A 22,400-nucleotide genomic window follows, 5' to 3' on the forward strand; every position below is an offset into this window, starting at 1 on the left:
AATGGACACTTAATTTCATTCCGCGGCATCGCCACTGTTCCCGGAATCGCATCCTGTGTCCAGCTAAGGTCGCAACGCATCAGGGCTTGGCGGCGCCGGCGGCGCGTGCGACAGCGTCTCGCACCCGCCCGGGACAGCGGGTGAACACAGCTGTCTGAAGGCCTTGATCGGATGCTGCCATTTATTACGTGAAGAAGATGAGCCTGCCCGACGTTCTGACCCGGCCTCGTGCGCAAATATCACCCTGGAATTGATGCGCGGCTCCGTCCACCGCACCCGGCGCCCACGGCGGGTCAGACGGGTGAGACGGGCAGACAGGCCACGCATGTGGCGCGCGAACGGTTCACAATGGCCGGAGCTTGACTTCATTGGTAGGACATAAAGATGGCGGCCGACAGGCATGCGTTGGTAATATGGGCGCCCACTGAGTATGATGCGAATCAGGGGGTACTGAGACGCAGCCAAGCGAAGGATTTGGTGGGAGCTCCGCGCTGCTCGTGTGGATCACGTGTGTTGGGATAATGGACGCTGATGGCGCACGAACGCAGAGCACCTCCGCAATTTAATTTAAGTACACTGAGTTCACAGAGCGCGCATCCCACACACCGTTCATAATCTAGCACGAAAATAACTCATTCTAATGCGTCTTAAAGCTCGACTGACAGAAGCCGCGACTGCCGGACACCTGGAGGACGCGCGGGAGCGTCCCACGCACACCCCGGACGGCGGGACGGCAGAGCGGCGTGGTCGGCCGACAGTCTGTACCTCTCTAGCCACTGCGGGCCGCCCCCGACCCCGGCGGCGTCGCAGGTTCCCCGGGGCAGCCCGCACTTCAGTCAGTGGTCCCAGTTGACGGGCCTCGGCCGCTCTCGTCCGAGGCGAGCGGACGGCCGGGCGCCGCGCGGAAGCTGCCGCCGCCGCGGCCGCCCTCCAGCCCCGGCCAGTGGGACCGGCGCCGTTCTCGCCACACGCCGCGGGGTCCCTTCACCGGGGTCCCGTCACCACGTCAGCGCGCCGGCCTACTGTCGTTTCCACCGCCGGCCGGCAGCCGCGCGCCTAGGGCGGCGGTTTGCGGAGCGAACGGCCGCGGCGGGGCTGGCCGGCGGGCGGCGGCGAGCGGGACCGGGCGGCTGGCGCCGACGCCCGTCACCACAGCTGGCTCTCGCTGGGCGGCAGTCGGACCACGCCCACGCCGCCGCCCAGCCGCCGATAGTTCATGGTGCCGCAGATGCGCCACGTGTTTTCGTCGGGGTCGTACATCTCGATCGTCTTCAGGTAGGTGGTGCCGTCGAAGCCGCCGACGGCGTACAACTGGCCGTTGACCACTGCCAGGCCCACCTGGAGGCGCGTGCGGCGCGGTCAGACGCGGTCTCGCTCCCTCAGTCTCTCAGTCTCGCGAGCCGGGACTTCTCACACGGCGAGCGTCATGTTACTCTCTCAACGCGGACCCCGGGGCCGAGACAACGAGAAACTCTCACACCAGTCATCCATGTGATACTGTTCATCAATTAACGTTACCTGAATTTAGAAGAAAAGTTGTGCATGAAAATATTGAAAAATAAAGGTCTAACTATTAACCTCAACCGTCGAAAAAACAGGAAAGTATTCGGATTCGCAGAGGGTCCACCTCACCACCCATGCAATCCCGACAGCCGCTTCTGTGACCGGCCGGCGTCCCCCTGCCCGAGCCCCGACCCTGGCGCGCGGCCGGGGCAGGCGCCGCCGACCGCCGCTCCACTGACCCCACTGCGGCGCGAGCTCATGGCTACGATCGGGCTCCACTGCTTGGTGGCTGGGCTGTAGCGCTCGGCCGACGAGAGCTCGGTGCAGTCGTCGCGGCCGCCCACCGCGTAGATCATGTTGTTGAAGACGGCGCAGCCCAGGTGCTTCCGCCTCGTCGACATGGGCGGCACCATAGTCCAGCGGTTGGTCTTCGGGTCGAAGCACTCGACTGCAGCGGCGCGCGCACCGTTAGAGGGGCCGGCACGCCGGCTCGGCGGCGGCCGGAGCCCGGCGACCGCCGCAGGTCCGCACAGGCCGGCACACACGCTGGTCAGGGGCCAGCGCGGCAGCCGACGACCTGACGCGTCAGCCGCGGCCGACGGCCGATAGCTGTGCAACCATACCGCGCACGTGGCGTAGTCTGCTGGCGAGCGAGGGGGAATCTCGACTGAGCCGGACTCATCGAGGAACTTTCAACTGAGCCCTGTAGACTCCCAGAGACCCAACTGACCTCGGTGGTCTCTGGACTCGATGCTGCTCAGTGGCCCCGGGAAGAGATCTTCACCGAGCCCAGTGGCCTCGGGCACAGATCCCCACCAGGTCCCGTGGGCTCTGGGAGTGACCGCTCGGCAGACTCTCGGAGACTATCATCTGAGTTCCGTGAACCTCCGAGGACCTATTCCCTGATCCGCGGAAACTCCGAGACCCTCACCTGAACTCAATGGGCTCTGGCCGTCGCTACCCCCGACGGCGTACAGCAGGCCTCCCAGGACGGCTACGGCTACCCCCAGCCGCCGCGTGGTCATGCTGGAGACCTTGCTCCATCGGTTAGTCTTCGGGTCATAGCTGCAGATCGGGTAACAACTCGGTTACGAAATGGTGGAAGACGAAGTCAACTATGGCACACACAGCTGACAACCGCAAACACTAACCACTGCTTAAGATGACTAAATTAAACCGCACCATTGCACAGCAACCAATTATCTCGGAAGACCACCGACAACCGGGCACCTGAACATGGGTAGTGCGTGGTCCAGAAGCAAGGAACGGCGAGTTCGAAACCGACAGAAAGAAGCGGCAATTACACTTGGGCTCAGGAGCATTAAGCACATTGTGTATAAATTTGGAGCCTCTGCTGCATTTAGTACTGCCGCCGCACGCTCCATGTACTGCACAGCTCGGGCCTGGTATTTACGTTCCCGTCGAACATGGCGATTGTAACTAATAACTGATTATCTACACCATCCGAAGATGTCTACATAGTGTCCTCCCTTTCGCCCATACGCCCACAGCCAAATGCGACGAGCAGCCAGATGAAGAGAGGCGACCCTGGCAGGGAATTGATTGATAATAGTTTCTAATCAATTTTCTGACAGCACACAAGACAACTGGCGCACGGATCGGCTCGACACCCTTCCGCATCACAGACACCACGGTGAGCGCACCATCGTCGCCCAGCGCCGCGGCCGGAGCCGGGTCTCACCGCTCGACGAAGTTGAGGCAGGAGACGCCGTCCTGGCCGCCGACGGCGTACAGGTAGCCGTCGAGCACGGCGACGCCGACCGAGGTGCGGCAGCTGGAGGTGGGAGCCACCTCCGACGACCACTGGTTGGACAGCGGGTCATACCTGGCGGCGGCGGCGGACGGACGGACGGCTGAGGCACGGCACTTCCAAACGGCCCCGGAGCCCAGCGAGACCTTCGTCGACGCGGGTGGTGAGTGCCAGTTGACGCGGAGAGGGCTAGATATCGTTCTATATAGCACTGTGATGTGGACAGGGGCGACCACTGACCGAACACATACCAGAAATGGCGAGATGTTCCCACCCTCCTCGCCAGCACCGGCATCCTCACAACTGCGAGGCGCCACTGCCATCGAGCCGCGCCGTTCCGGCGGACACCGCGGGCGAGAGAAGCAGGCCCGAGAAGTGCCTTCGGCCCTGAGGCACGCCTGCCATTACCTCTCGATACTGTTGAGGTAGGAGTGGCCGTCGTGGCCGCCGACGGCGTACAGCAGGTCGTCCAGCACGGCCACGCCCACGCCGCAGCGTCGCTTGGACATGGGCGCCATCATGCGCCACTCGCAGGTCTGCGGGTCGAACTGCTCCACCGAGGCGATGGCGTCGCCGCTGCACCAGCCGCCCACTGCCGCGCGTGCAGGGCAGCGCCGTTAGTGTCGGCTCGCCGCGCACAGTTCAGGGGCACCTCAGTCAGTGACAGGACGGGGACGTGCTAGTTCTATGGTAGGGTCATCTTACTGTCGACCTGCTCCCAGTGCCCTCATACTGTCGAACCGCCCCCAGAACTTTCAGACAGTGCTCTGCCCAGACGTCATAACAAAAACTGCATTCTCCTATGACGAAATCAGATGAATGCAGATAACGTTCACAAAGACGGAACAAACAGACCAAATCTCCCACAAACCTCGCAACAACGGCGATCTCCTCCCGACATGGGTCGCAGATATGTCCTCTACCAACACACTCTCCAAATAAAGCCCGTCCTGCCGCGCTGTGACCGACGGGCCGCGTCCCCAGACCAGCAGCCCCCTCCCTCTCCCCCATGAGCTCGGGGCTGTAGGCTGCGTCTCACCTGCGAACAGCACCTCGCCGCGTTTGATGGGCTTGCGGGGCCGGGTGCGCGGCCCCTGCATGAGCGGCCGCTCCTGCGGCAGCAGCAGGTAGTTTTTGGCCTCGTCCACCAGGTCTCGGCAGCCCTCGTCCGACTTGATGAGCAGGTCGGAGCCCACCGTGCCCACCAGGAACTTGGGGTTCAGCAGCGGCATGCGCACGTGCTGCAGAATCTGACGGCAGAGGGAAGGACGTCAGCCGGCGGGCAGCTTCGGTCGACCGGCGGAGATCGGGAACGGTCGCCGGGGGGTGATGGAACTACACAAACGCAGGCGGACATGGCCAGTAGGTAAGATTGACGATTACATAGCTCGTGGCATTGTGAGCTAGCCACCTCAAACGCCCCTGACACATTTACTAATCAGGCCCTTTTTACTATTGCTTCTCATCTAGAATGACAGCCTTACTAGATTCCACAAAAAGTCGACATTTTGCTTGTCACAGCAAACAAAGCAATGATAACCTCATCAACGAGTACTTCCCACGTCACAAGCCCCGCCCTGCGCCGCCAGCCTCTGCGGCCTCGGCCGACGAGGCTGGCGGCGTGCTCCATCGGCGCCATCGCCGCACCTGCAGCAGGTGGTGTCGCCGCTCCGAGATGTTGTACTTGACCCAGGACATGACGGCGCTGTACACCTGCTCCTCGTTGCGCACGTTCAGCTCGTCTGAGGAGATGATCTCCACCAGCTGGTTGACGGGCAGCAACAGGAACTCCTCGCTCTCCATCACCTGGAGAGGGCGCGGCGCGCCAGGCTGCGTCAGCCGGGCGGCGCGACCGAGACCGGCGGCAACAGCCGCACACACCGGTCACCCGGCCAAGCGGAAACCGTCATGGCAAGCACGCAACGACCACAACCTAGATCAGTCACGGGCGTTGTCCTACAATTCCTCCAACGAAGCCGGCCTCACCAACACATCAGCCCCACCGACAGGTCCGGCTGCGCCACAGCAGAGCAACACCCGCAACATACGACCGAAGCGAACGAGTCTGTCCCAAACCACCGCGAGAGCTCCCCAGCGCCGCACGTCCCAGCCGCGCCGACCGCCGTCTCCAGGCGCCTGACCTCCTGGAAGTTGTGCTGGGTGAACTTGTCGGCGATGCGCAGCAGCTCTCGGCAGGCGTGCGTGTCGGCGAACGCCCGGATCCCCAGGCAGTTGGTGGGGTCGAGCTGGCGCTTCAGGAACTCGCAGCACACCTCCTGTATCTCGGTCAGCTGCAGCAGGCACGCTGCAACGGCGGCGCACGGCGCTGACACGCCGGCACCGGGGCGCCGAGTCGCGTGCGCGACCCCGCACGGGCGTCGACGGGTCAGCCGATCGGCACGGCACGCGGGGAATCCTGCACGGCTGCGATGCGATGAAAACTGTCTGAGGGGCACGCGCACGCGCACGCGCACATGCACGCGCACATGCACGCGCACGCGCACGCGCACGCACACGCACGCACGCACACACGCGCGCGCACGCCCGCACACACACACACAGATGTTTGAAGCACTTCTCACCGACGCTGCGCTCCAAAGTGCGCCTCCGACGGCCCAGCGTAGGAAAGGTGCAAGGGTGGTACGGCCGGCGTTCACAGCTCAGCACGGACCACATGGGAGGGGAGGGGGAGGGTGGTACGACCGACGACAAGCCCACAATGCGGTGAGCAGTGTGGCGAAATGGCCCGCATGAACAACTGGCGGCGGTGTGGTGGGCACGATCAGGTGCGGCGATAGGCCCCCTCCCCCTACCCCCCCCCCCCCCCCCTCTGCGCAGCTGAAGGCTGCGTGTAGAAAGGCTCGGCCGAGTCGCGCGGGGCCGTCACAGCTGTCCCTGGCGGACGGCCGCCGCAACCGCCGGCAACGGCCGGCACAAAATAAAACATCACACGCATATGCACGTAAAAGGGTGGCAGCCCCGTCCAGACCGACCAAGCGAGCCCGGCGAAAGCTTGGCGGCTGTGGAAGCTCGGCGGTTTCGGAGTTGGTCCACAGTTGGACCCCTCTCTCTCCCCTTCCCCCCCCCCCCCCCCGCCACGCGCCACTCCGGGACGAGCAACCGCAAGTGGGGACAACCACCAACAATGGAAGGACGCCTGGGTCTTGTTTTGGACGCAGCACTTGCACTCGTCTCACGTATCAATGAGAAGTGATGTGAGCACACGAAACATCTTTTAGCTGCAACCGTCATGACCCAATGATTGTCGCTTGGATGAAAAAGGCTGGATGAAACGCAACATCCATAACAAACGCAGCTTTCTTGCACTAGCATGCCCAAGTCAAGGCCCAAAAACAAGACTGCTTGACGGCAAGATTGCCGCTAGCCTAAAATCATATTTCCCTGTCACAAGGAGGCGGTATAGCGCCTCTCTTCTCTGTACAGTCACATTTTCGATGGTGCAAAACACCACTGGCCCCTTGTTACATCTCCACGTGCTTTGGTTAAAACGCTGGCGTGATAATATATCAAACGATCTCGCTGTGCAGCGGAACCGTCGAGCCAACCATGGTGCCGACTGAACTGAGACGTTAACGACTAACACGGCTGACGTGTTCGGTATATCCGTCCCTAGGCGGCACTCACAGTTCTAACCAAAAGAAGCGTAACAAAGCTGGTGAGTTGAACTGCATACGCCTGACCCTGGCACTGCAAGCGGTAAGAGTACAAAGCTGAAATACCCTCATGACCCCGTCACACACCATTTCGTGACCATACCCGGGATAAAAGCTTCCAGCCCAGCCGAGTCCACACGTCGTCAAAGTCAGAACACGTACCATCCCACAACGCGACTCGAAGTTCTACCACGTCGCGCCAGCTGAGATCCATCCGTCACACCTCAGCGCCTCGCGCCCTCGACGCGAGACAGCGGCCCCGGGCACTGACCGGCCGGCAGCAGCGTCTGCACGTTGGACTCCTCCACCACGATGTGCGAGGTGTAGCAGAAGTCAATAAGCAGCTCCATGGCCATCTCGTCGATGTCGCGGATGGTGACCTCGGTCTGGCGCGACTCCACCAGCTCGCCGGTGAACATGGCGTGGAAGTAGGGACTGCACGCCGACAAGATCACCCTGCGGCATGGACACGCCGCGGGCTCGCGTGTGACGCTCCGCCAGACGTCGCCATCGACGGCGAGTTGATGAACGTGGCACTCGTCTTGGTGGAAGCAGCATTCAAGCCCGAACGCTTAGAGAGAGCGCACTTTGCGCTGAAGGGCATAATCGAAGACTGCCAACATGCGACGCAAACAGAGCTGGCTCACCCCGTATTACGCGTGCGCCGACACAGCCAGCCCCGCGGCGCCGCCACCCCGTCCGCACCGACAGCGGCGTCAGCCGCCACCTTCACCTGTGTGCGAAGATCTTGCGCGCGCCGACGAACAGGACGACGTCGCAGAGCTCGCGGTGCTTGCGCAGCGCAGCCAGCTCCTTGAGCGTGGAGCGCGGGTGCTTCTCGGAGGTGAAAGGCAGCCGGGCCGGCGACGGCGGCCGCTCGGCCTCAGTTAGCTCCGTCAGGTTCATGACGCTGCGGCTCATCGGACCATTGCCGCCGACCGGGGCCGCCGCTGTCGGCACGAGCGCCGCCTCCCGCCTCCTGTCGGCCCAACATGGGGGTCCGTCACACAGAGCTGTCATCGGACCATCGCCGCCGACCGGGGCCGCCGCTGTCGGCACGAGCGCCGCCTCCCGTTTCCTGTCGGCCCAACATGGGGGCCCATCACACAGAGCTGTTAGATATGTCTGACCAGTCAGAGCTCTAGCTCTGCTCACTGAGGATGTCTGTTGGGTTACATTTCTTGAAGCAAATCACCTGTGTGTCGTCAAATTGATGTCTGTAAAAAAAACATGAACACCAGAACACTCTGTGGCTGTTCCTTGACTAGTCTGTGGAGTGGCCAATGCATGTCAGACAGTCACATCCTAAAAAACTATCCATACATGATTATATATGAGCGCATATAATATCCACTAAAAAAAATAACTTACAATATATCAACTTGATTATATTCTATTATTATTATACAACTAATCAGTTAATTTGCTCTTTGTGGTGAACTGCATAGTGATAATGCTTATATGATTTAAGAGACAGTATCCACTTCTTGAGAGATGGTGCTCCAGCATAGAAAGATTATCCTGCTCCAATACCATGCTTTGAGGAAGGCATGCACACTGAAAGGTGGAGAAGGGCTACAGATTTACAGGTGAAGATAAATCATAGTCCTATCATAGTCTCATATACAACACTTCTGTCTTCGAGCACAGTGATAAGATATTGGTTAACCTAGTTAGAAATTACTGGCTAACTGTGACTGCTTTTTTGTTGGTCTAACCCAGAAACTTGTTTCATATACTGAAATATGCAGGCAACAGTAAGTGGGCATCCAGGAATTCTAGAATGCTATCTGAAATGTATGTGATAATTATAACCAACCAAAGAAAAAGACTAACTCGGTGAAATGCATGTCATGAAAAATATTAGATATGCTTAAATAATCAGCAAAATGCATTCACCTGATCTGGATATCAACAAAAGCTATCCATCTAAGCCAAACATTTGCATTGATTAATAAAACATAGCTGCATTTTGGTTAACCAGCCCCCTAAAATTACTTGTGGCCAATGTCAACCAAATGCAAGTTATTGCCTCCATGACTAATTCTGCTAGATATTGTATGCTAAGTCACTGTAGTAACTTGAGCTAAACTGGAGTCCCTCTAAGGCTTGGGATAGGCTGTAACACAGCCATCAATCATGATACATTTAATATGTCTGTATGATCGCCGAGACAAAAGTTAAGAATCGTCAATTAACTGACAACTCTTGCCATGCCAGAGTCCTTACATGTTCTACATGAAAAGTGAAGAAACATCCGACAGTAGGGTGCAAAATTCAAATTCAAAACTGATCCTTTCCATGGATCACCACAGAGTTTAGCTCAATCACTTTCTGAAAGTGAGGGTTCCGTGGCACTCAAGGACCCTATGCTCCTATGCCTATGTTCTATGCAATGATCTTATTTTGAAATGATCTACCAGTTAAGAAAGAAATGCATGACATAAGCTAATAAAGCAGTAATGATATGACTATATGAGCACAGGCCACGCAGGGCTCAGACAATAAAGTAAAGAACAAGGACAGACATCCAAACCAATGTAACACCGTCATTTCATGACCATTGAAGTGAACCCGGCCGCAGAAACCCTAGACCAACTCAAATTATTATGCTTGAATTAAAGGGCTACGTGCGTTTGCGTGCACCCAGCGATTAAGTGTTCATGAAGTTTTAACACTAGGGTGCACCAGGAACAGAGGAATTCTATCGTGTTGCGACAAAAGAAACCTGAGGTGTCCCATGATTTGTAATGCTACGTTTCAGAGCCCACAGCAACAAACAGCCACGGACATACCTGTTGACTCCCCACGGACACACACACACCCTTTCTCGTCCCTCTGTCCGCAACACGCGCCCAGCGCACAACCACGGGCGTCGCGCGTTTCTCCCATAGCCAAACGATCAAGGAACGCAAATAACCAACCCCAGCTCTGTTCATTAAACAGCTGACGATGAGGGTGATGTACTAAAATGTCGTCACACTCAAAAGAAACGTTGGCAAGCTAAAATGCGTACCTTACTCCTGCCCGTTTCAAAACAAAAACTATGTTCTTCGACACAAAATAGCCGACTTGTTGGAAAAACTCCAGATGCGTCCTTGTGCACGTAACCCAGAGCCCCGTTGGGCCCTGGGTTACGTGCACATCGTTATCAAAATGTACGCATGAATACTCATTTTGTCAAATTTATCATTGATCTATACAAGTCTGTTATAGGTCAGTGAAACATGTGAAGTGCGTGAGCAGATGTTGACAACCAAAAATTCAAAAATGACTTGTAAATTTTAACAGATCGAGAACGTGAACACTCGAAAGTGCATCGCCCTATTCCGTCGCGCTGTCGTCCAACAAAAGTGCAAAAAAGTGTAAATGCAAGGGGCGAGTGATGTGCAAAACAAAGGTTTTGTGCAGGAAAAAACTCGGAATCAAGGGATTTCAATAACTTTTTAGCATTTTGGAGTCGTTTTCTTGATCTTAAAGTTTGTACCACATGATGATGTAAGATGAGTCGAATGCCCCGCGCCCGCTGCTAATCCAGCCAACACGTCCAACTGGAAACAATGTCAGTGCGAGATTGGGCAGCCGTATGGGGCCCATCCAGACTGCCCACCCCGATCCCATGTGGGCATCTCACGAGCAGCCAACTAGGTCCCACATGGGCAGCCCACCTGGGCTCATGTGGGGTCAAACTGGGACCCACATGGGCCAACCTGGTCTGCCCAGCTAGGACCCACTTGGGCCGTTTAGTCGAGATCCACATGGACACGTCCAGATAGAACCCATATAACCATCCCAGATGAGCCCCGTTGGGCACCATCAATCTGTCTTTTCAAACTACATCTGATTGATGAGCCGCCTTTATTCCAGGCAGGTTTCCTCACATCATCAAAATAACCCAAATAAAGGTTTAATCGCCACGTATTTGCCGCAATAGTGTCGGCAACAAGACTGTGGTTCAAAGCGCACACTTAACCGTTCTCATGTCTGATCTGACGACCTCTGAACAATTGAACAAACACTGTTGCCGTTGCTCCCATTGTTCGCGCGGTGTTGCTTGCCGCCGTCGCGGCATCTCTCGCTGGAATCTATTTTCCTAGTGCATTCTCCGCTTCGCTGCGGGAGACACCGTAGCTCGCTGTGTTGCACAGATAGGCTGCTGAAAAGGCGACATTGGCCACCTCGGGCCGCCAATCCACATACTGGGTGCTGACGAGCATTCATGTAAACAGGTTAGAGTACTGTGATAATTGATTTTATATTCAGTCGTGCACCGAGCCTGATTATAATGAGAGCAGCTACGTCGAAAACCAGTGCGTAAATGCCAGTTGGGCGGCTGCTGCAGTCGACCCATGTAACGTGGAATGACCGACATAACTTGATGTCACAACAGTTATCTGTTGAGTTTGGCAAATGTGCTGAATGTGTCAAATGTTTTGCTTGAATGAGTTACCAATTTATCAATATATATTAGAATATATATATATAATAGATATAGATATAGATATAGATTATCATATATAATATATCATATATTCTATCCTATCATCTATCTATCTATCTATCTAACTATCTATTATCTATCTATCTCTCTATCTATCTATCTATCTATCTATCTATCTATCTATCTATCTATCTATCTATCTATCATCTATCTATCTATCTATTCTATCTCTATCTATAGCATATCTATATCATATTCTTATATCTATATCTATATCTATTATCTAATATCAGATAAGATCTAATATCTAGATCTATATATAATATATATTATATATATATCTATATAATATATATATATCTATATCTATATCTATATCTATATCTATATCTATATATCTATATATCTATATATATATATATATATATATATATATATATATATATATATATATATATATATATATATATGGTTCTAGTTCGTTCGTTCGTTCTTTTTTATTCGCATCGTTCTAGTTCCCTGGCTTTTGACTTGGTGTTGTCGTTTAGATTAAAGATGGTTCGTACGAAATTACTCATATATTCGTCGCTCTGAACATTCTTACGTTTCGAGATCCTACCTCATTGTCGGAGAAAGCTGAATACAACAAGCGATAAGTTTTTGAGTTTTAAAGGATACAAATTGTGCGCTACTATTAAAAGGCATTTTTTGGTAAGGAGAACAAAGATGAAGCATGGGTAAGTGAAGTAAGACAGAACCCCATTTCACTTTGATGCAGATATCAAATACGCTCATCATGGGAACACTACAGAGACACAAACAGATTGTCACAATCATATCAATAGTGCTCCCCGCTCGCCACCTACGGGTTAAGGGTTGTACAAGAAGTTGTTTGTTTAGGGCTGGGGAGGGATCGTGAATAAACACACTTCGCCAAATTTGAAGGCGTCTTCTGCTATTGCACGTCGGTAAAATGTCAGTGTGGTCTGGCAGTTGTTGTCGTGCCAATGTCCTGTCGTGTCCGTGTCGCATGTGGTCCAGAGGTGCCCCGTCGCGTAAGTGCATTGTCAGACGTCTTGAGAGTGTCGCGATCACGCCGATGTAGTGTATGAAACGAAGTTTGCGGCCTGTGATGTTCCATTTGAATTGATACACCACATTGGTGCATTTTAGTTTGCCGGGTCTGTCTGGGCTGTTCCTCATAAGGAAGTCAAAGATTTTCTTATTATGATAATACATGACAATGGATATTTTGTGGTCGTTCTGGCCTTTTACATGTCGAGAGATAATTTCCTGTGGAGCCTTTTCGTGCTGTTTGTGGGCAGATGTCATTTGACTCTGATAATGTAGTTTGACGGTTGGTTGGTTGTCTTGTCTTGGTTTGCTGTCAAAGTGTCTTGTCATATGTGGTATTTCGTTTTCAATGTCAGAATTTGAAAAACCGCTGCTCACCAAGATCTGTCTGGTTCATACCAATCCTGAATGCAGTCCTGTCAGATCAGAGCAGTGCTCAAATGCACGTCCAATGAATTACTTTATGACGCTAATTTTGCAGCGTCGAGGACACTCACTGTCAACATTTCAGCACCGTCTATTATAAGTCTGCTTTCGGCATACAGTAGCTTTGAATCGCTGCCCTTGTCCATCCACAGTCATGTCAACAAAGCGTATTATGTTTTGCACACTCAGTTCTTTTGTGAGTTTTAAGCCAGATCGCTCTCCACATGTGCTTTGAGATGTTGCTCTTCAAATGTGTTTTTGAGGCGCTCTAGCTGGTCAATGTCCCTATCTTCCCGAAAGATATCGTTTACATAGCGACAGTAACTGTCCGGTCTTATGTTGTCATTTTGTAGTGTGTCGTCTTCTACATGTCCCATAAAGAAATTAGCGAAAAAGGTCCTCGAGGTGAGCCCATTGCAACACGATCAATTTGGCAATACATTCATTGATTGGGCCCGCGGAAAGGAACTTCCAACGTATAGGCGTTAAATAATTGTTCAAGAAGGCGCTTTGATGTTTTGAGAGGAGGAATTTCGGGATGATTGTAAATGCGGTCGAGGATGATTGATACTGTTCTTTCAACGGGCACGTTTGTGAATAGATTTTCAACATCCAGAGAGGCTAGTAGACCCTTGGGTTGGCGAGATCGCACTATATTAATAAACTCATCCATTGACGATCAGCTGTAGGACATGGGAATACATGGAGACAGAAAAGCATTAAGACGTTTTGTAACTTTATAAGTTGGCGAAGAAATCTGTGAAATTATTGGGCGAAGGGGGTCGCCATTTTTGTAAGTTTTACAGACAAAAAAAGATGTAGTAGCAAGTTTAAACTTTTTGTTTACAAAAATGACAGCCCCCTTCGTCCAATAATTTCACAGATCCCTTCACCAACTTATAAAGTTGCAAAACGTCTTAATGCTTTTCTGTCGCCATATATTTCCATGTCCTACAGCTGATCGTCAGCGGATGAGTTTATTGATATAGTGCGATCTCGTCAACCTAAGGGTCTACTAGCCTCTCTAGATGTTGAAAATCTATTCACAAACGCGCCCGTTGAAAGAACGGTATCAATCATCCTCGACCGCATTTACAATCATCCCGAAATTCCTCCTCTCAAAATATCAAAGCGCCTTCTTGAACAATTATTTAACGTTGGAAGTTCTAGCGTCAGAAGTTCCTTAGGCCCATACGTTGGAAGTTCCTTTCCGCGGGCCTAATCAACGAATGTATTGCCAAATTGAGCGTATTGCGAAGGGCTCATTTCGAGGACCTTTTTTGCTAATCTCGTTTTGGGATATGTAGAAGCCGACACACTACAAAATGACAACATAAGACCTGACAGTTACTGTCGCTACGTAGACGATATCTTTCGGGAAGATAGGGACATTGACCAGCTAGAGCGCCTCAAAAACACATTTGAAGAGCAACATCTCAAAACACATGTGGAGAGTAATCTGGCTTAAAACTCACAAAAGAACTAAGTGTGCAAAACATAATACGCTTTGTTGACATGACTGTGGATGGACAAGGACAGCGATTCAAAACTACTGTATGCCGAAAGCAGACTAATAATAGACGATGCTTAAATGTTGACAGTGAGTGTCCTCGACGCTGCAAAATTAGCGTCATAAAGTAATTCATTGGACGTGCATCTGAGCACTGCTCTGATCTGACAGGACTGCATTCAGGATTGGTAAGAACCAGACAGATCTTGGTGAGCAGCGGTTTTTCAAATTCTGACATTGAAAATGAAATACGACGACATATGACAAGACACTGACAGCAAACCAAGACAAGACAACCAACCAACCGTCAAACTACATTATCAGAGTCAAATGACATCTGCCCACAAACAGCACGAAAAGGCTCCACAGGAAATTATCTCTCGACATGTAAAAGGCCAGAACGACCACAAAATATCCACTGTCATATATTATCATAATAAGAAAATCTTTGACTTCCTTATGAGGAACAGCCCAGACAGACCCGGCAAACTAAAATGCATCAATGTGGTGTATCAATTCAAATGGAACATCACAGACCGCAAACTTCGTTTCATACACTACATCGGCGTGATCGCGACACTCTCAAGACGTCTGACAATGCACTTACGTGACGGGGCACCTCTGGACCACATGCGACGCGGACACGACAGGACATTGGCACGACAACAACAGACAGACAACACTGACATTTTACGGACGTGCAATGGCAGAATACGCCTTCAAATTTGGGAAAGTGTGTTCATTAACGTACTGTCTCCAGCCCTAAACAAACAACTTCTTGTACAACCCTTGAGCTATAAGGTGGTGTGCGGTGAGCACTACTGACATGAATTTGGCAATCTGTTGGTGTCTTTGTGGTGCCCCATTGTGAGTGTATTTGATACAAGTGAATATACATGCATATATATATATATATATATATATATATATATATATATATATATATATATAATACATAAATAATGTATGTAAGTGATATAAAGTGAAGTAGTGTTCTGTCTTACTTCTATTACCCATGCTTCATCTTTGTTCTCCGTACCAAATGATGTTTTCTAATATTAGTGCACAACTGTTATCTTAAAACTCAAAGCTTATTTCCTGTGCCATTCAGTCTTTTCCGACGATGAGATAGGATCTCGAAACGTAAGAATGTTCAGAGCGACGAATATATGAGTAATTTTGTGCGAAACATCTTTATTCTTAACGATAACGCCAAGTCAGAAGCCCGGAAGCTAGAGCGATGCGTCAAAAAGTCAGTCAATGCTGAGTGAGCAGTCATTTTGAATCGAACGTACATAAAATAAGGATTCTGACAAAATATTCCAACAGATGTACACACACACACACACACACACACACACACACACACACACACACACACACACACACACACACACACACACACACACACACACACACACACACAACACACACACACACACCACACACACACACACACACACACACACACACACACACACACACCACACACACACACACACACACACACACACACACACACACACACCACACACACACACACACACACACCTATAATATATATATATATTATATATATATATACATATATTATATATATATATATATATATATATATATATATATATATATATATATATATATATATCAGTGGGAAGGCCTGTGACATCATGAAGTCAACAATGGCCTCATTTTTACAGTAGCTTGCCTGTTTTTTTACAATTCGTGGAACGGGGAACTATGTCTTAGCACATAGATTTGAAGGAACGTTGACTTGAAAGCAAGCACAAAAAGATACTGAGCAACTTATTCGCTTCTAACCTCACCATGACACGGACGTCATCAAGTGCGGGCAAAACGTCGGTACAGAGACATATTGCAGATCTATTGGACATATGCCAACTATGAGCCACATTCCATAGGAACCAAAGACACCTTTATTCGAATTCCGTCTCCATACGTCTTTGGTGACGTGACATGTCGAGTCAGCAGTTTCGGCCATGCGAAAGACCCTTAGATAAAGTTTCGGTTTCAAGCTCCATCGGCCACACAAGGGATGCACAAATTTATGAACGTAGCGAATTGGCTGAATGCCTCGAATCGGTTGCCAACTATGTCAGACGTGCAGTTGATGTGTGGAATATGTCGAATGTCCCGAATCGGCTGCTGACCGTACAAGTTCTGTCGACAGTGCGGAATGTGCCGAAAGCCTAAAATCGATTCCAACTACACACTTGAATGTGTCGGCTTTCTCCAATCATCTGCTACCCATAAATTTTGGGAACGTATCGAGCGTTTCGAGTGTCTCGAGTCGACTGTTATGTACTCGACAAATTTCTATCGGAATTGAGAAACACTGTGCAGCAAAGAGCACAATGCTGATCGTAACTGCAGCATGTGCTAAACATGCCGAATAATTGTATATGACGAAATTTGCTCTGAGACCACCAGCAATGGAGATTGCTAAGCTCGCGACTAGGCAAGACTTCATAACGCATTTCTTCATTATGCATTTCTTGGTACGCAAAGCCTCGTTTTCGCACGCAAATATTATTGTCCAGATATTTTTATCTAGATATATACGTATCTGCAGGTCTTCGTGTCAGCACACTTCGTATACACAATTCGTCATATTGCGTTTCGTTGTGCACTCATTTGTCTTTGTATTGCAATTGTTCGCACTATTCCTTATATCGCATTATTCGAACATGACATTCTTTGAATCGCATTTCTTCGCATGCTCAGTTATTCTCAGAACACGCTTCTTCTTCGCGTGCGCGATTTGTTTTCTCCGACTCCTTCGCATCGCACTTGTTCGTGACCGACTTTCTCCACTTCACATTTCTAGCGAACGCAATCCCTTGCATTAAATGCGTGATATTGAGAGCAAAACAATGATGTGCAACGATGTGCGCTTTACTTGTGCCTCCTAGAAGGGACATGCCCGCCAACAGATATTTTTTGTACTTGGCCTGGTGGAAACGTCCCCGATAAGACGATGTGGCCTACTGGCAAGTTTCCACAGGACTTTTCGTGAGGGCGGCTTTCTCTCCGAAAGGGGTACCCTGACCTGTGATATATCCCAGTGCGTTAAATGTGACCGAGGCCATGTGCCGCCAGTACCATAAACGGAAGAGATTGCTGCCTTACCTGTCGGAAGAATACCCAAACAGAGGAATTGTGTTTTGTTGGACCGGACAGTCACACTTCATGTCGCTTAGACGCTCAGGCTGTTGGACAATTTTGAAGCCGACAACAGCCAGGAGCGTTGCCTGTATTTTGGGGGGCTCTGCAGATACATTGAGGGCCTATGGATTAAAGTTGAAGCCGAAGGCCTACTCTGCGGACTAGGCGAGATGCCTGGCAGGGCGTATCGGAACCCATGTCCTGTCAGGCGGATATAGCAGGAGAATAACCATTCTACCGGCTTCTCTCGATATCATTATGTTCCTAATCTCAGCCTCAGACTCCACCCTGAGCGGTGAAGTACGCATGTGTTTCACAAGGCATTGGCTAGCCTCACTCTGGTATGTAGCTGTGAAAGAAAGCACGGGGCACAGCACAGTGCTAAGTGCAGATTTTCTGCGAGACGGCCAGATTGTATGAACATAGGAGGACACCACTGGCATTGAATGAGATGGGCAGGAAAAACGAAGGAAGGTAGCACCCTAAACACTTTTAGTGTTATGGAGAGGTAGGAGAGCTTCTGAACAAGCATTTTGGCAATTGTAGCAAAAGAATGCAAAATTTGTAAAGGCGGTTTGTGGTAAAAGGGAGCATTATAGCTCTCCAGGATCACTTCCAATCCCCTCGGAAGGCCTGAAAGCACCTAAAAAAGAGATTGATCAAAAATTGAAAAAATGCAAAAATAATATTGCACAGCACGCGGCCCGTTGCAACGCTATACAGGAGTAAATGCTCAAAACTTTTTTTACATAGCCTTTTCACGAGCCGAGTACGAAAAAGTGTTGAGGTCCCTAGTAAAACATGTGCTGGTCACATCGAAAAAGTTGTTGAACGCTTGTCGACCCACCCTATTGGATACTAAGGAAATTCCTTTTACCAGGGGAAACCGAAGTCCCTTCCCCGGACGGAGAGCAGCATGCGCTGAACAACAGGGGTTGCATCACATTTCCCGGCTTGGAATTGAAGCGCTCTTTCGTCCCAACCCGGGGTACCTACCGGCTATCGGCTATCCTTTTAACGGCACGTGGAAAGGGCTCCAGGTCGACCCGGAAGCCCTTAGAGGAATACACGATACATCGGCTCTCCCAGGTCGATCCGGAGGCCCTCAGAAGAATACATTATGCATCGGTGCTCTCCCTGACACGGCAGGCTCTCTGGCCGGGACAGTCAGTCGGACTCGGATCGGCGCAAGGGTCCGCACTAACGCAAAAGTATTCCTTATCGGCCTTATCGGTATGGGGGTCCGATAACTGGCGAGATACGCCAGTCCCCCCAGTCGCCGCGAGGCGACCGACCCTTGCTCAGCTGACGAACTGGGGAAAACATCTACCAAACAACTGCCAACGACAAAGGCGATAAGCCGCGCGGACGACGCGTCGCTCGTCGCGAGATGCGTGACCGCGGCCATTACGCGACATAACGGTCCCCCACGTGGTCGCTCCACGCGCCGACCCACGTGCATCCCGTATGACCGGAATGCAGCTCTCCCGCCAGCGTCTTCCAGGGACAAGTGCGCAGGATGTACGCGTAATGATCCGAGAGTGGGTGCGTGTGGGACCAGTGTAAATTCCGAGCCCGTCTGATGCAAAACAACCAGTGTCCTCTCATCAGCCTTTGGCGCAACATCTCTGAGATCCCCGACCACTTCTGGCACCCGAAACTTACAGGGAATGTTCCGTACTTGATGATATTGAACCAAGCATAAGATACAAACATGATATGCCACAAACCTTGATAAGCTGAGAGATTCTGTATCATTTGATGAAACGTGGCGTGTATATTTTCCTGAAAATCAGATCATAGGATTTCAGAAATGTAAGTCGAGGAATCGGCATCGATTTCAATCCCGATATCCAGGATTCTGATCCCGTGATTGGCATCTACGCGTGTCAACGAACTTTGCATGGCGGTAGAAATCTAACCGGATACCTTTACGCGCCGAGGCCTCCATCTGAGAGCCATGCCGCCATCATATCCCGCCATCATATCCCGTCATATCCCTCCATCACATCCCGTCCTGCCGCCAGAGTGCTACCGCCCCGGATAATCCAGGCCTATGACGACATCTCAGCTGGAATGCTGCCTCCCATGGTGCCACATCTGTTCCGTCTCGAGAAGCCACTGGTGCCTCAACCGGCCACTTTTCAAACCTCATTGTCCGATGCCGCGGCTTGTGTCTGGTCGTGGCCGGCCCATGATGTCATGTTCTTCTTCGCCGCTAGATGTTTTTCTCTCTGATGCAAGCCCCCGTGCCGCATGTCCTGCGACACTCAGATCACAATTTCCGATACTCCTGCTAGCCGTGCTATAATTTTGTCGGCACAAACCACAAACGGTATGTTAGAGACTGGGCTAGCAACGAGCAAAATGTTACGGGAAAAAGTCCGGGTCAATGTCCAGGGTCGCGTGTTTCAAGCAAGACGGTTCACACTTTAAGTAAGAACCACGATCCAAGGGCCTTGGACTGTTTTTTACGATTAATTCCGGTTTCAACAGGGGCAGACAAAGAGTGGAGACTTACTTGCGCGGATGAAAACCGTCTGCCGTTCACCAGCGGGCGCAACACTTGGATGCATGGCGACGTCAGTCTGCTGGTGGTGACTTCATCACAGGCACCCGCGCGGCTATTTGGGAACTGATGGCTTGACTTGATCTGTTGGTAATCCAGAAAAGTTTCAGGACGACACGCATTGATTAGAGGCTATACCGCACACAGAGTTTTGTTTAATATTAAGCAAGGCATGATGTACATGCGTTTTGCACTGGCCACAGCATCCAAAAATCGTTTGGAATGAAAATAAAGCGGTTGTTGTTATGTGGAGGCCATAGTGAACTGCTGGTGGCAACGCATAACGCTGGCATGGGTCTTAAGGTCAAAAAAGGTCATAGAGAAACATTCTCTATGGGTGGTTGTCGAACGAAATGATGTAGGCCATACCGCTCGGGCTCCTGAGGTCGCCTGTGGGCAGACGGACTTATTTGTCACCGTTCGGGTCACCTGCCAGGACGGTACTCTGGGAACAGTGTGTTCTGAGAAGAATACAATGACGCTTCCTGTATGGCCATAGTTGCTGATGCCTTGTCCGACGCAAAAACTGAAACGTGAGGCCCGATTGATGCATCCGATGATCGTTGGCTCTCTTCTAGTCGAATCGACTTCCATCTAGGGCTAACTTCACGTGTGACTAAGAACTTGGCTGTTAGCTGAGGGATGCCAGCCTGAAATGTTGATTATTGGATACGCATGTCAGTCACACATATTTCCCTCGGATCCGGATGACAAGCTCTTCGTCGAGATGCGTGGTCCAACCGATTTGCCTGCAGCGCCGGAAAACACGATATTCGGGGAGATTTAAGTGCGTCTCTGTGAATCATAGAATGTCCGCACCACTCGAATAGCTCCCAAACACTGCCGCACAAGTATGGCGCCTGATAAGGCGGTTACTCGCGTGCGGAGTCGACGCGGGGTACCCACAGATTGGCAAATCCAGGCCAAAGTTCACTGCTGGTGGACGCCAAGACTGCCCGCAAGGTGGCCACCTCAGCGCCCAGAACCCCTTCACTACTCACATAGGGCGCAACGCGGTACGGCAACCTTAATTAAACCAAACGCTGAGAAGAGGGTTTGCCAGGCTTACTCTGACCAGGATCCGAGCCATTGCGGGAGGCGCAGGAGCCACGGCAGCGCGCCTCGCGTCATACCTCGCCGCCGGTCCGCCTGTCACGGCCGTGACGTCACCGGCCGTCCCTGGGCGCCCTGTGATTGGCGGAGCCGGGCACGCGGTGCGGCGAAGGCAGCGTGGCGGCGTGGCGCGGCACAACGGCCAGAAGGTGGCCGCCAGCCCAGCGGGTCTGTACTGCAGCGTGCCGGCGTCGAGCCTCCGCGGCGGCGATGGCGGACAGCGTGCTGCTGACCAAGGTCGTCTGCCTGGTGTTATTTGCTGTCATCTCGCTGACCTGCGGCTTGCTGCCGCTGGTGGGCTCGCGGTTGGCGCGCGCCTGGAGTCGCCACCACGCGCCGGGCAAGACGCTGCTGCGTTTCTCGGCTCGGCTCGACCTGCTGGTCTCATGCGTGCTCTGTCTGGGCGGCGGTGTGCTGCTCGGCACCGTCTTCACGCACATGATGCCCGAGATTCGCGAGGTTTTCGCGCAGATCGCGGGCGCCGGCCTTCTGCCCGGCATGGAGGCGCCGGCCGGCGAGATCTTCCTCTGCGTCGGCTTCTTCCTCGTCTACCTGGTTGAGGAGCTGGTGCACGCCTTCCTGGCCGGCCGCGGCACGGTCCGCAAGGCCGGCAGCGTCCTAGCGCTGGCCGCGCCACCGGCCGCCGACGCGCCGGCCGACGCCGTGGTCGTGCATGTGCATGGCGACCGGGAGGCCATGTCATGGAATGACAAGCTGTACCGCTCGACGGCGCCGGCAGCGGCGCGGCCAGCGGAGGGCTCGGCGGCGGCGGTCCCGACCGCCGCCGGGCACGGCGACGGCACGGCCGGACACGGACACGGCACATCCGGGCACGACCACGGCACGTCCGGACACGACCACGGTACGTCCGGACACGACCACGGCACGGCCGGACACGACCACGGAACGACAATCGCGACTCTGCACGCGTTCCGCGCGTATGTGGTGATCGTAGCGCTGTCCGTGCACTCGGTGTTCGAGGGCTTCGCCGTGGCGTTCGAGACGGCCAGCCGAGACGTGTGGATCCTGTTCGCCGCCATCGCCACGCACAAGGCCATCGTGTCGTTCTGCCTCGGCGAGCAGCTGCTGGCCACGCGGCGCTCGGTCGGCTTCGTCCTCACCAGCCTGCTGCT

The 22,400-nt window shown here is 52.3% G+C and overlaps 2 protein-coding genes across 2 annotated transcripts in view; one reads left to right on the plus strand and one right to left on the minus strand.

Annotated features, from left to right (window-relative positions):
* Positions 1-167: 167 nt before the first annotated feature.
* dbo (Kelch-like protein diablo) lies at positions 168-9,815 on the minus strand. Its single transcript, XM_037224382.1, has 11 exons — positions 9,744-9,815; positions 7,682-7,927; positions 7,220-7,404; positions 5,416-5,579; positions 4,922-5,080; positions 4,314-4,524; positions 3,683-3,866; positions 3,206-3,349; positions 2,435-2,568; positions 1,743-1,951; positions 168-1,338 (listed from the first exon to the last, which is right to left on the minus strand). Exons 2-11 carry the CDS (start codon positions 7,867-7,869, stop codon positions 1,147-1,149), a joined length of 1,770 nt encoding a protein of 589 aa, XP_037080277.1. The 5' UTR covers positions 7,870-7,927; positions 9,744-9,815; the 3' UTR covers positions 168-1,146.
* An 11,612-nt stretch (positions 9,816-21,427) lies between these two features.
* The window catches only part of LOC119100530 (zinc transporter ZIP3), a 2,115-nt gene continuing 1,142 nt past the window's right edge, over positions 21,428-22,400 (plus strand). Inside the window, exons 1-2 of the mRNA XM_037223616.1 lie at positions 21,428-21,942; positions 22,081-22,397. Coding sequence (XP_037079511.1) covers positions 21,478-21,942; positions 22,081-22,397 — 782 coding nt within the window. The 5' untranslated portion in view covers positions 21,428-21,477. The remainder of the gene's footprint in view (positions 21,943-22,080; positions 22,398-22,400) is intronic.

This window comes from Pollicipes pollicipes, unplaced genomic scaffold, assembly GCF_011947565.3.
Source record: "Pollicipes pollicipes isolate AB1234 unplaced genomic scaffold, Ppol_2.1 Scaffold_4881;HRSCAF=5763_pilon_pilon_pilon, whole genome shotgun sequence".
Classification (NCBI taxonomy): Eukaryota; Metazoa; Arthropoda; class Thecostraca; order Pollicipedomorpha; family Pollicipedidae; genus Pollicipes; species Pollicipes pollicipes.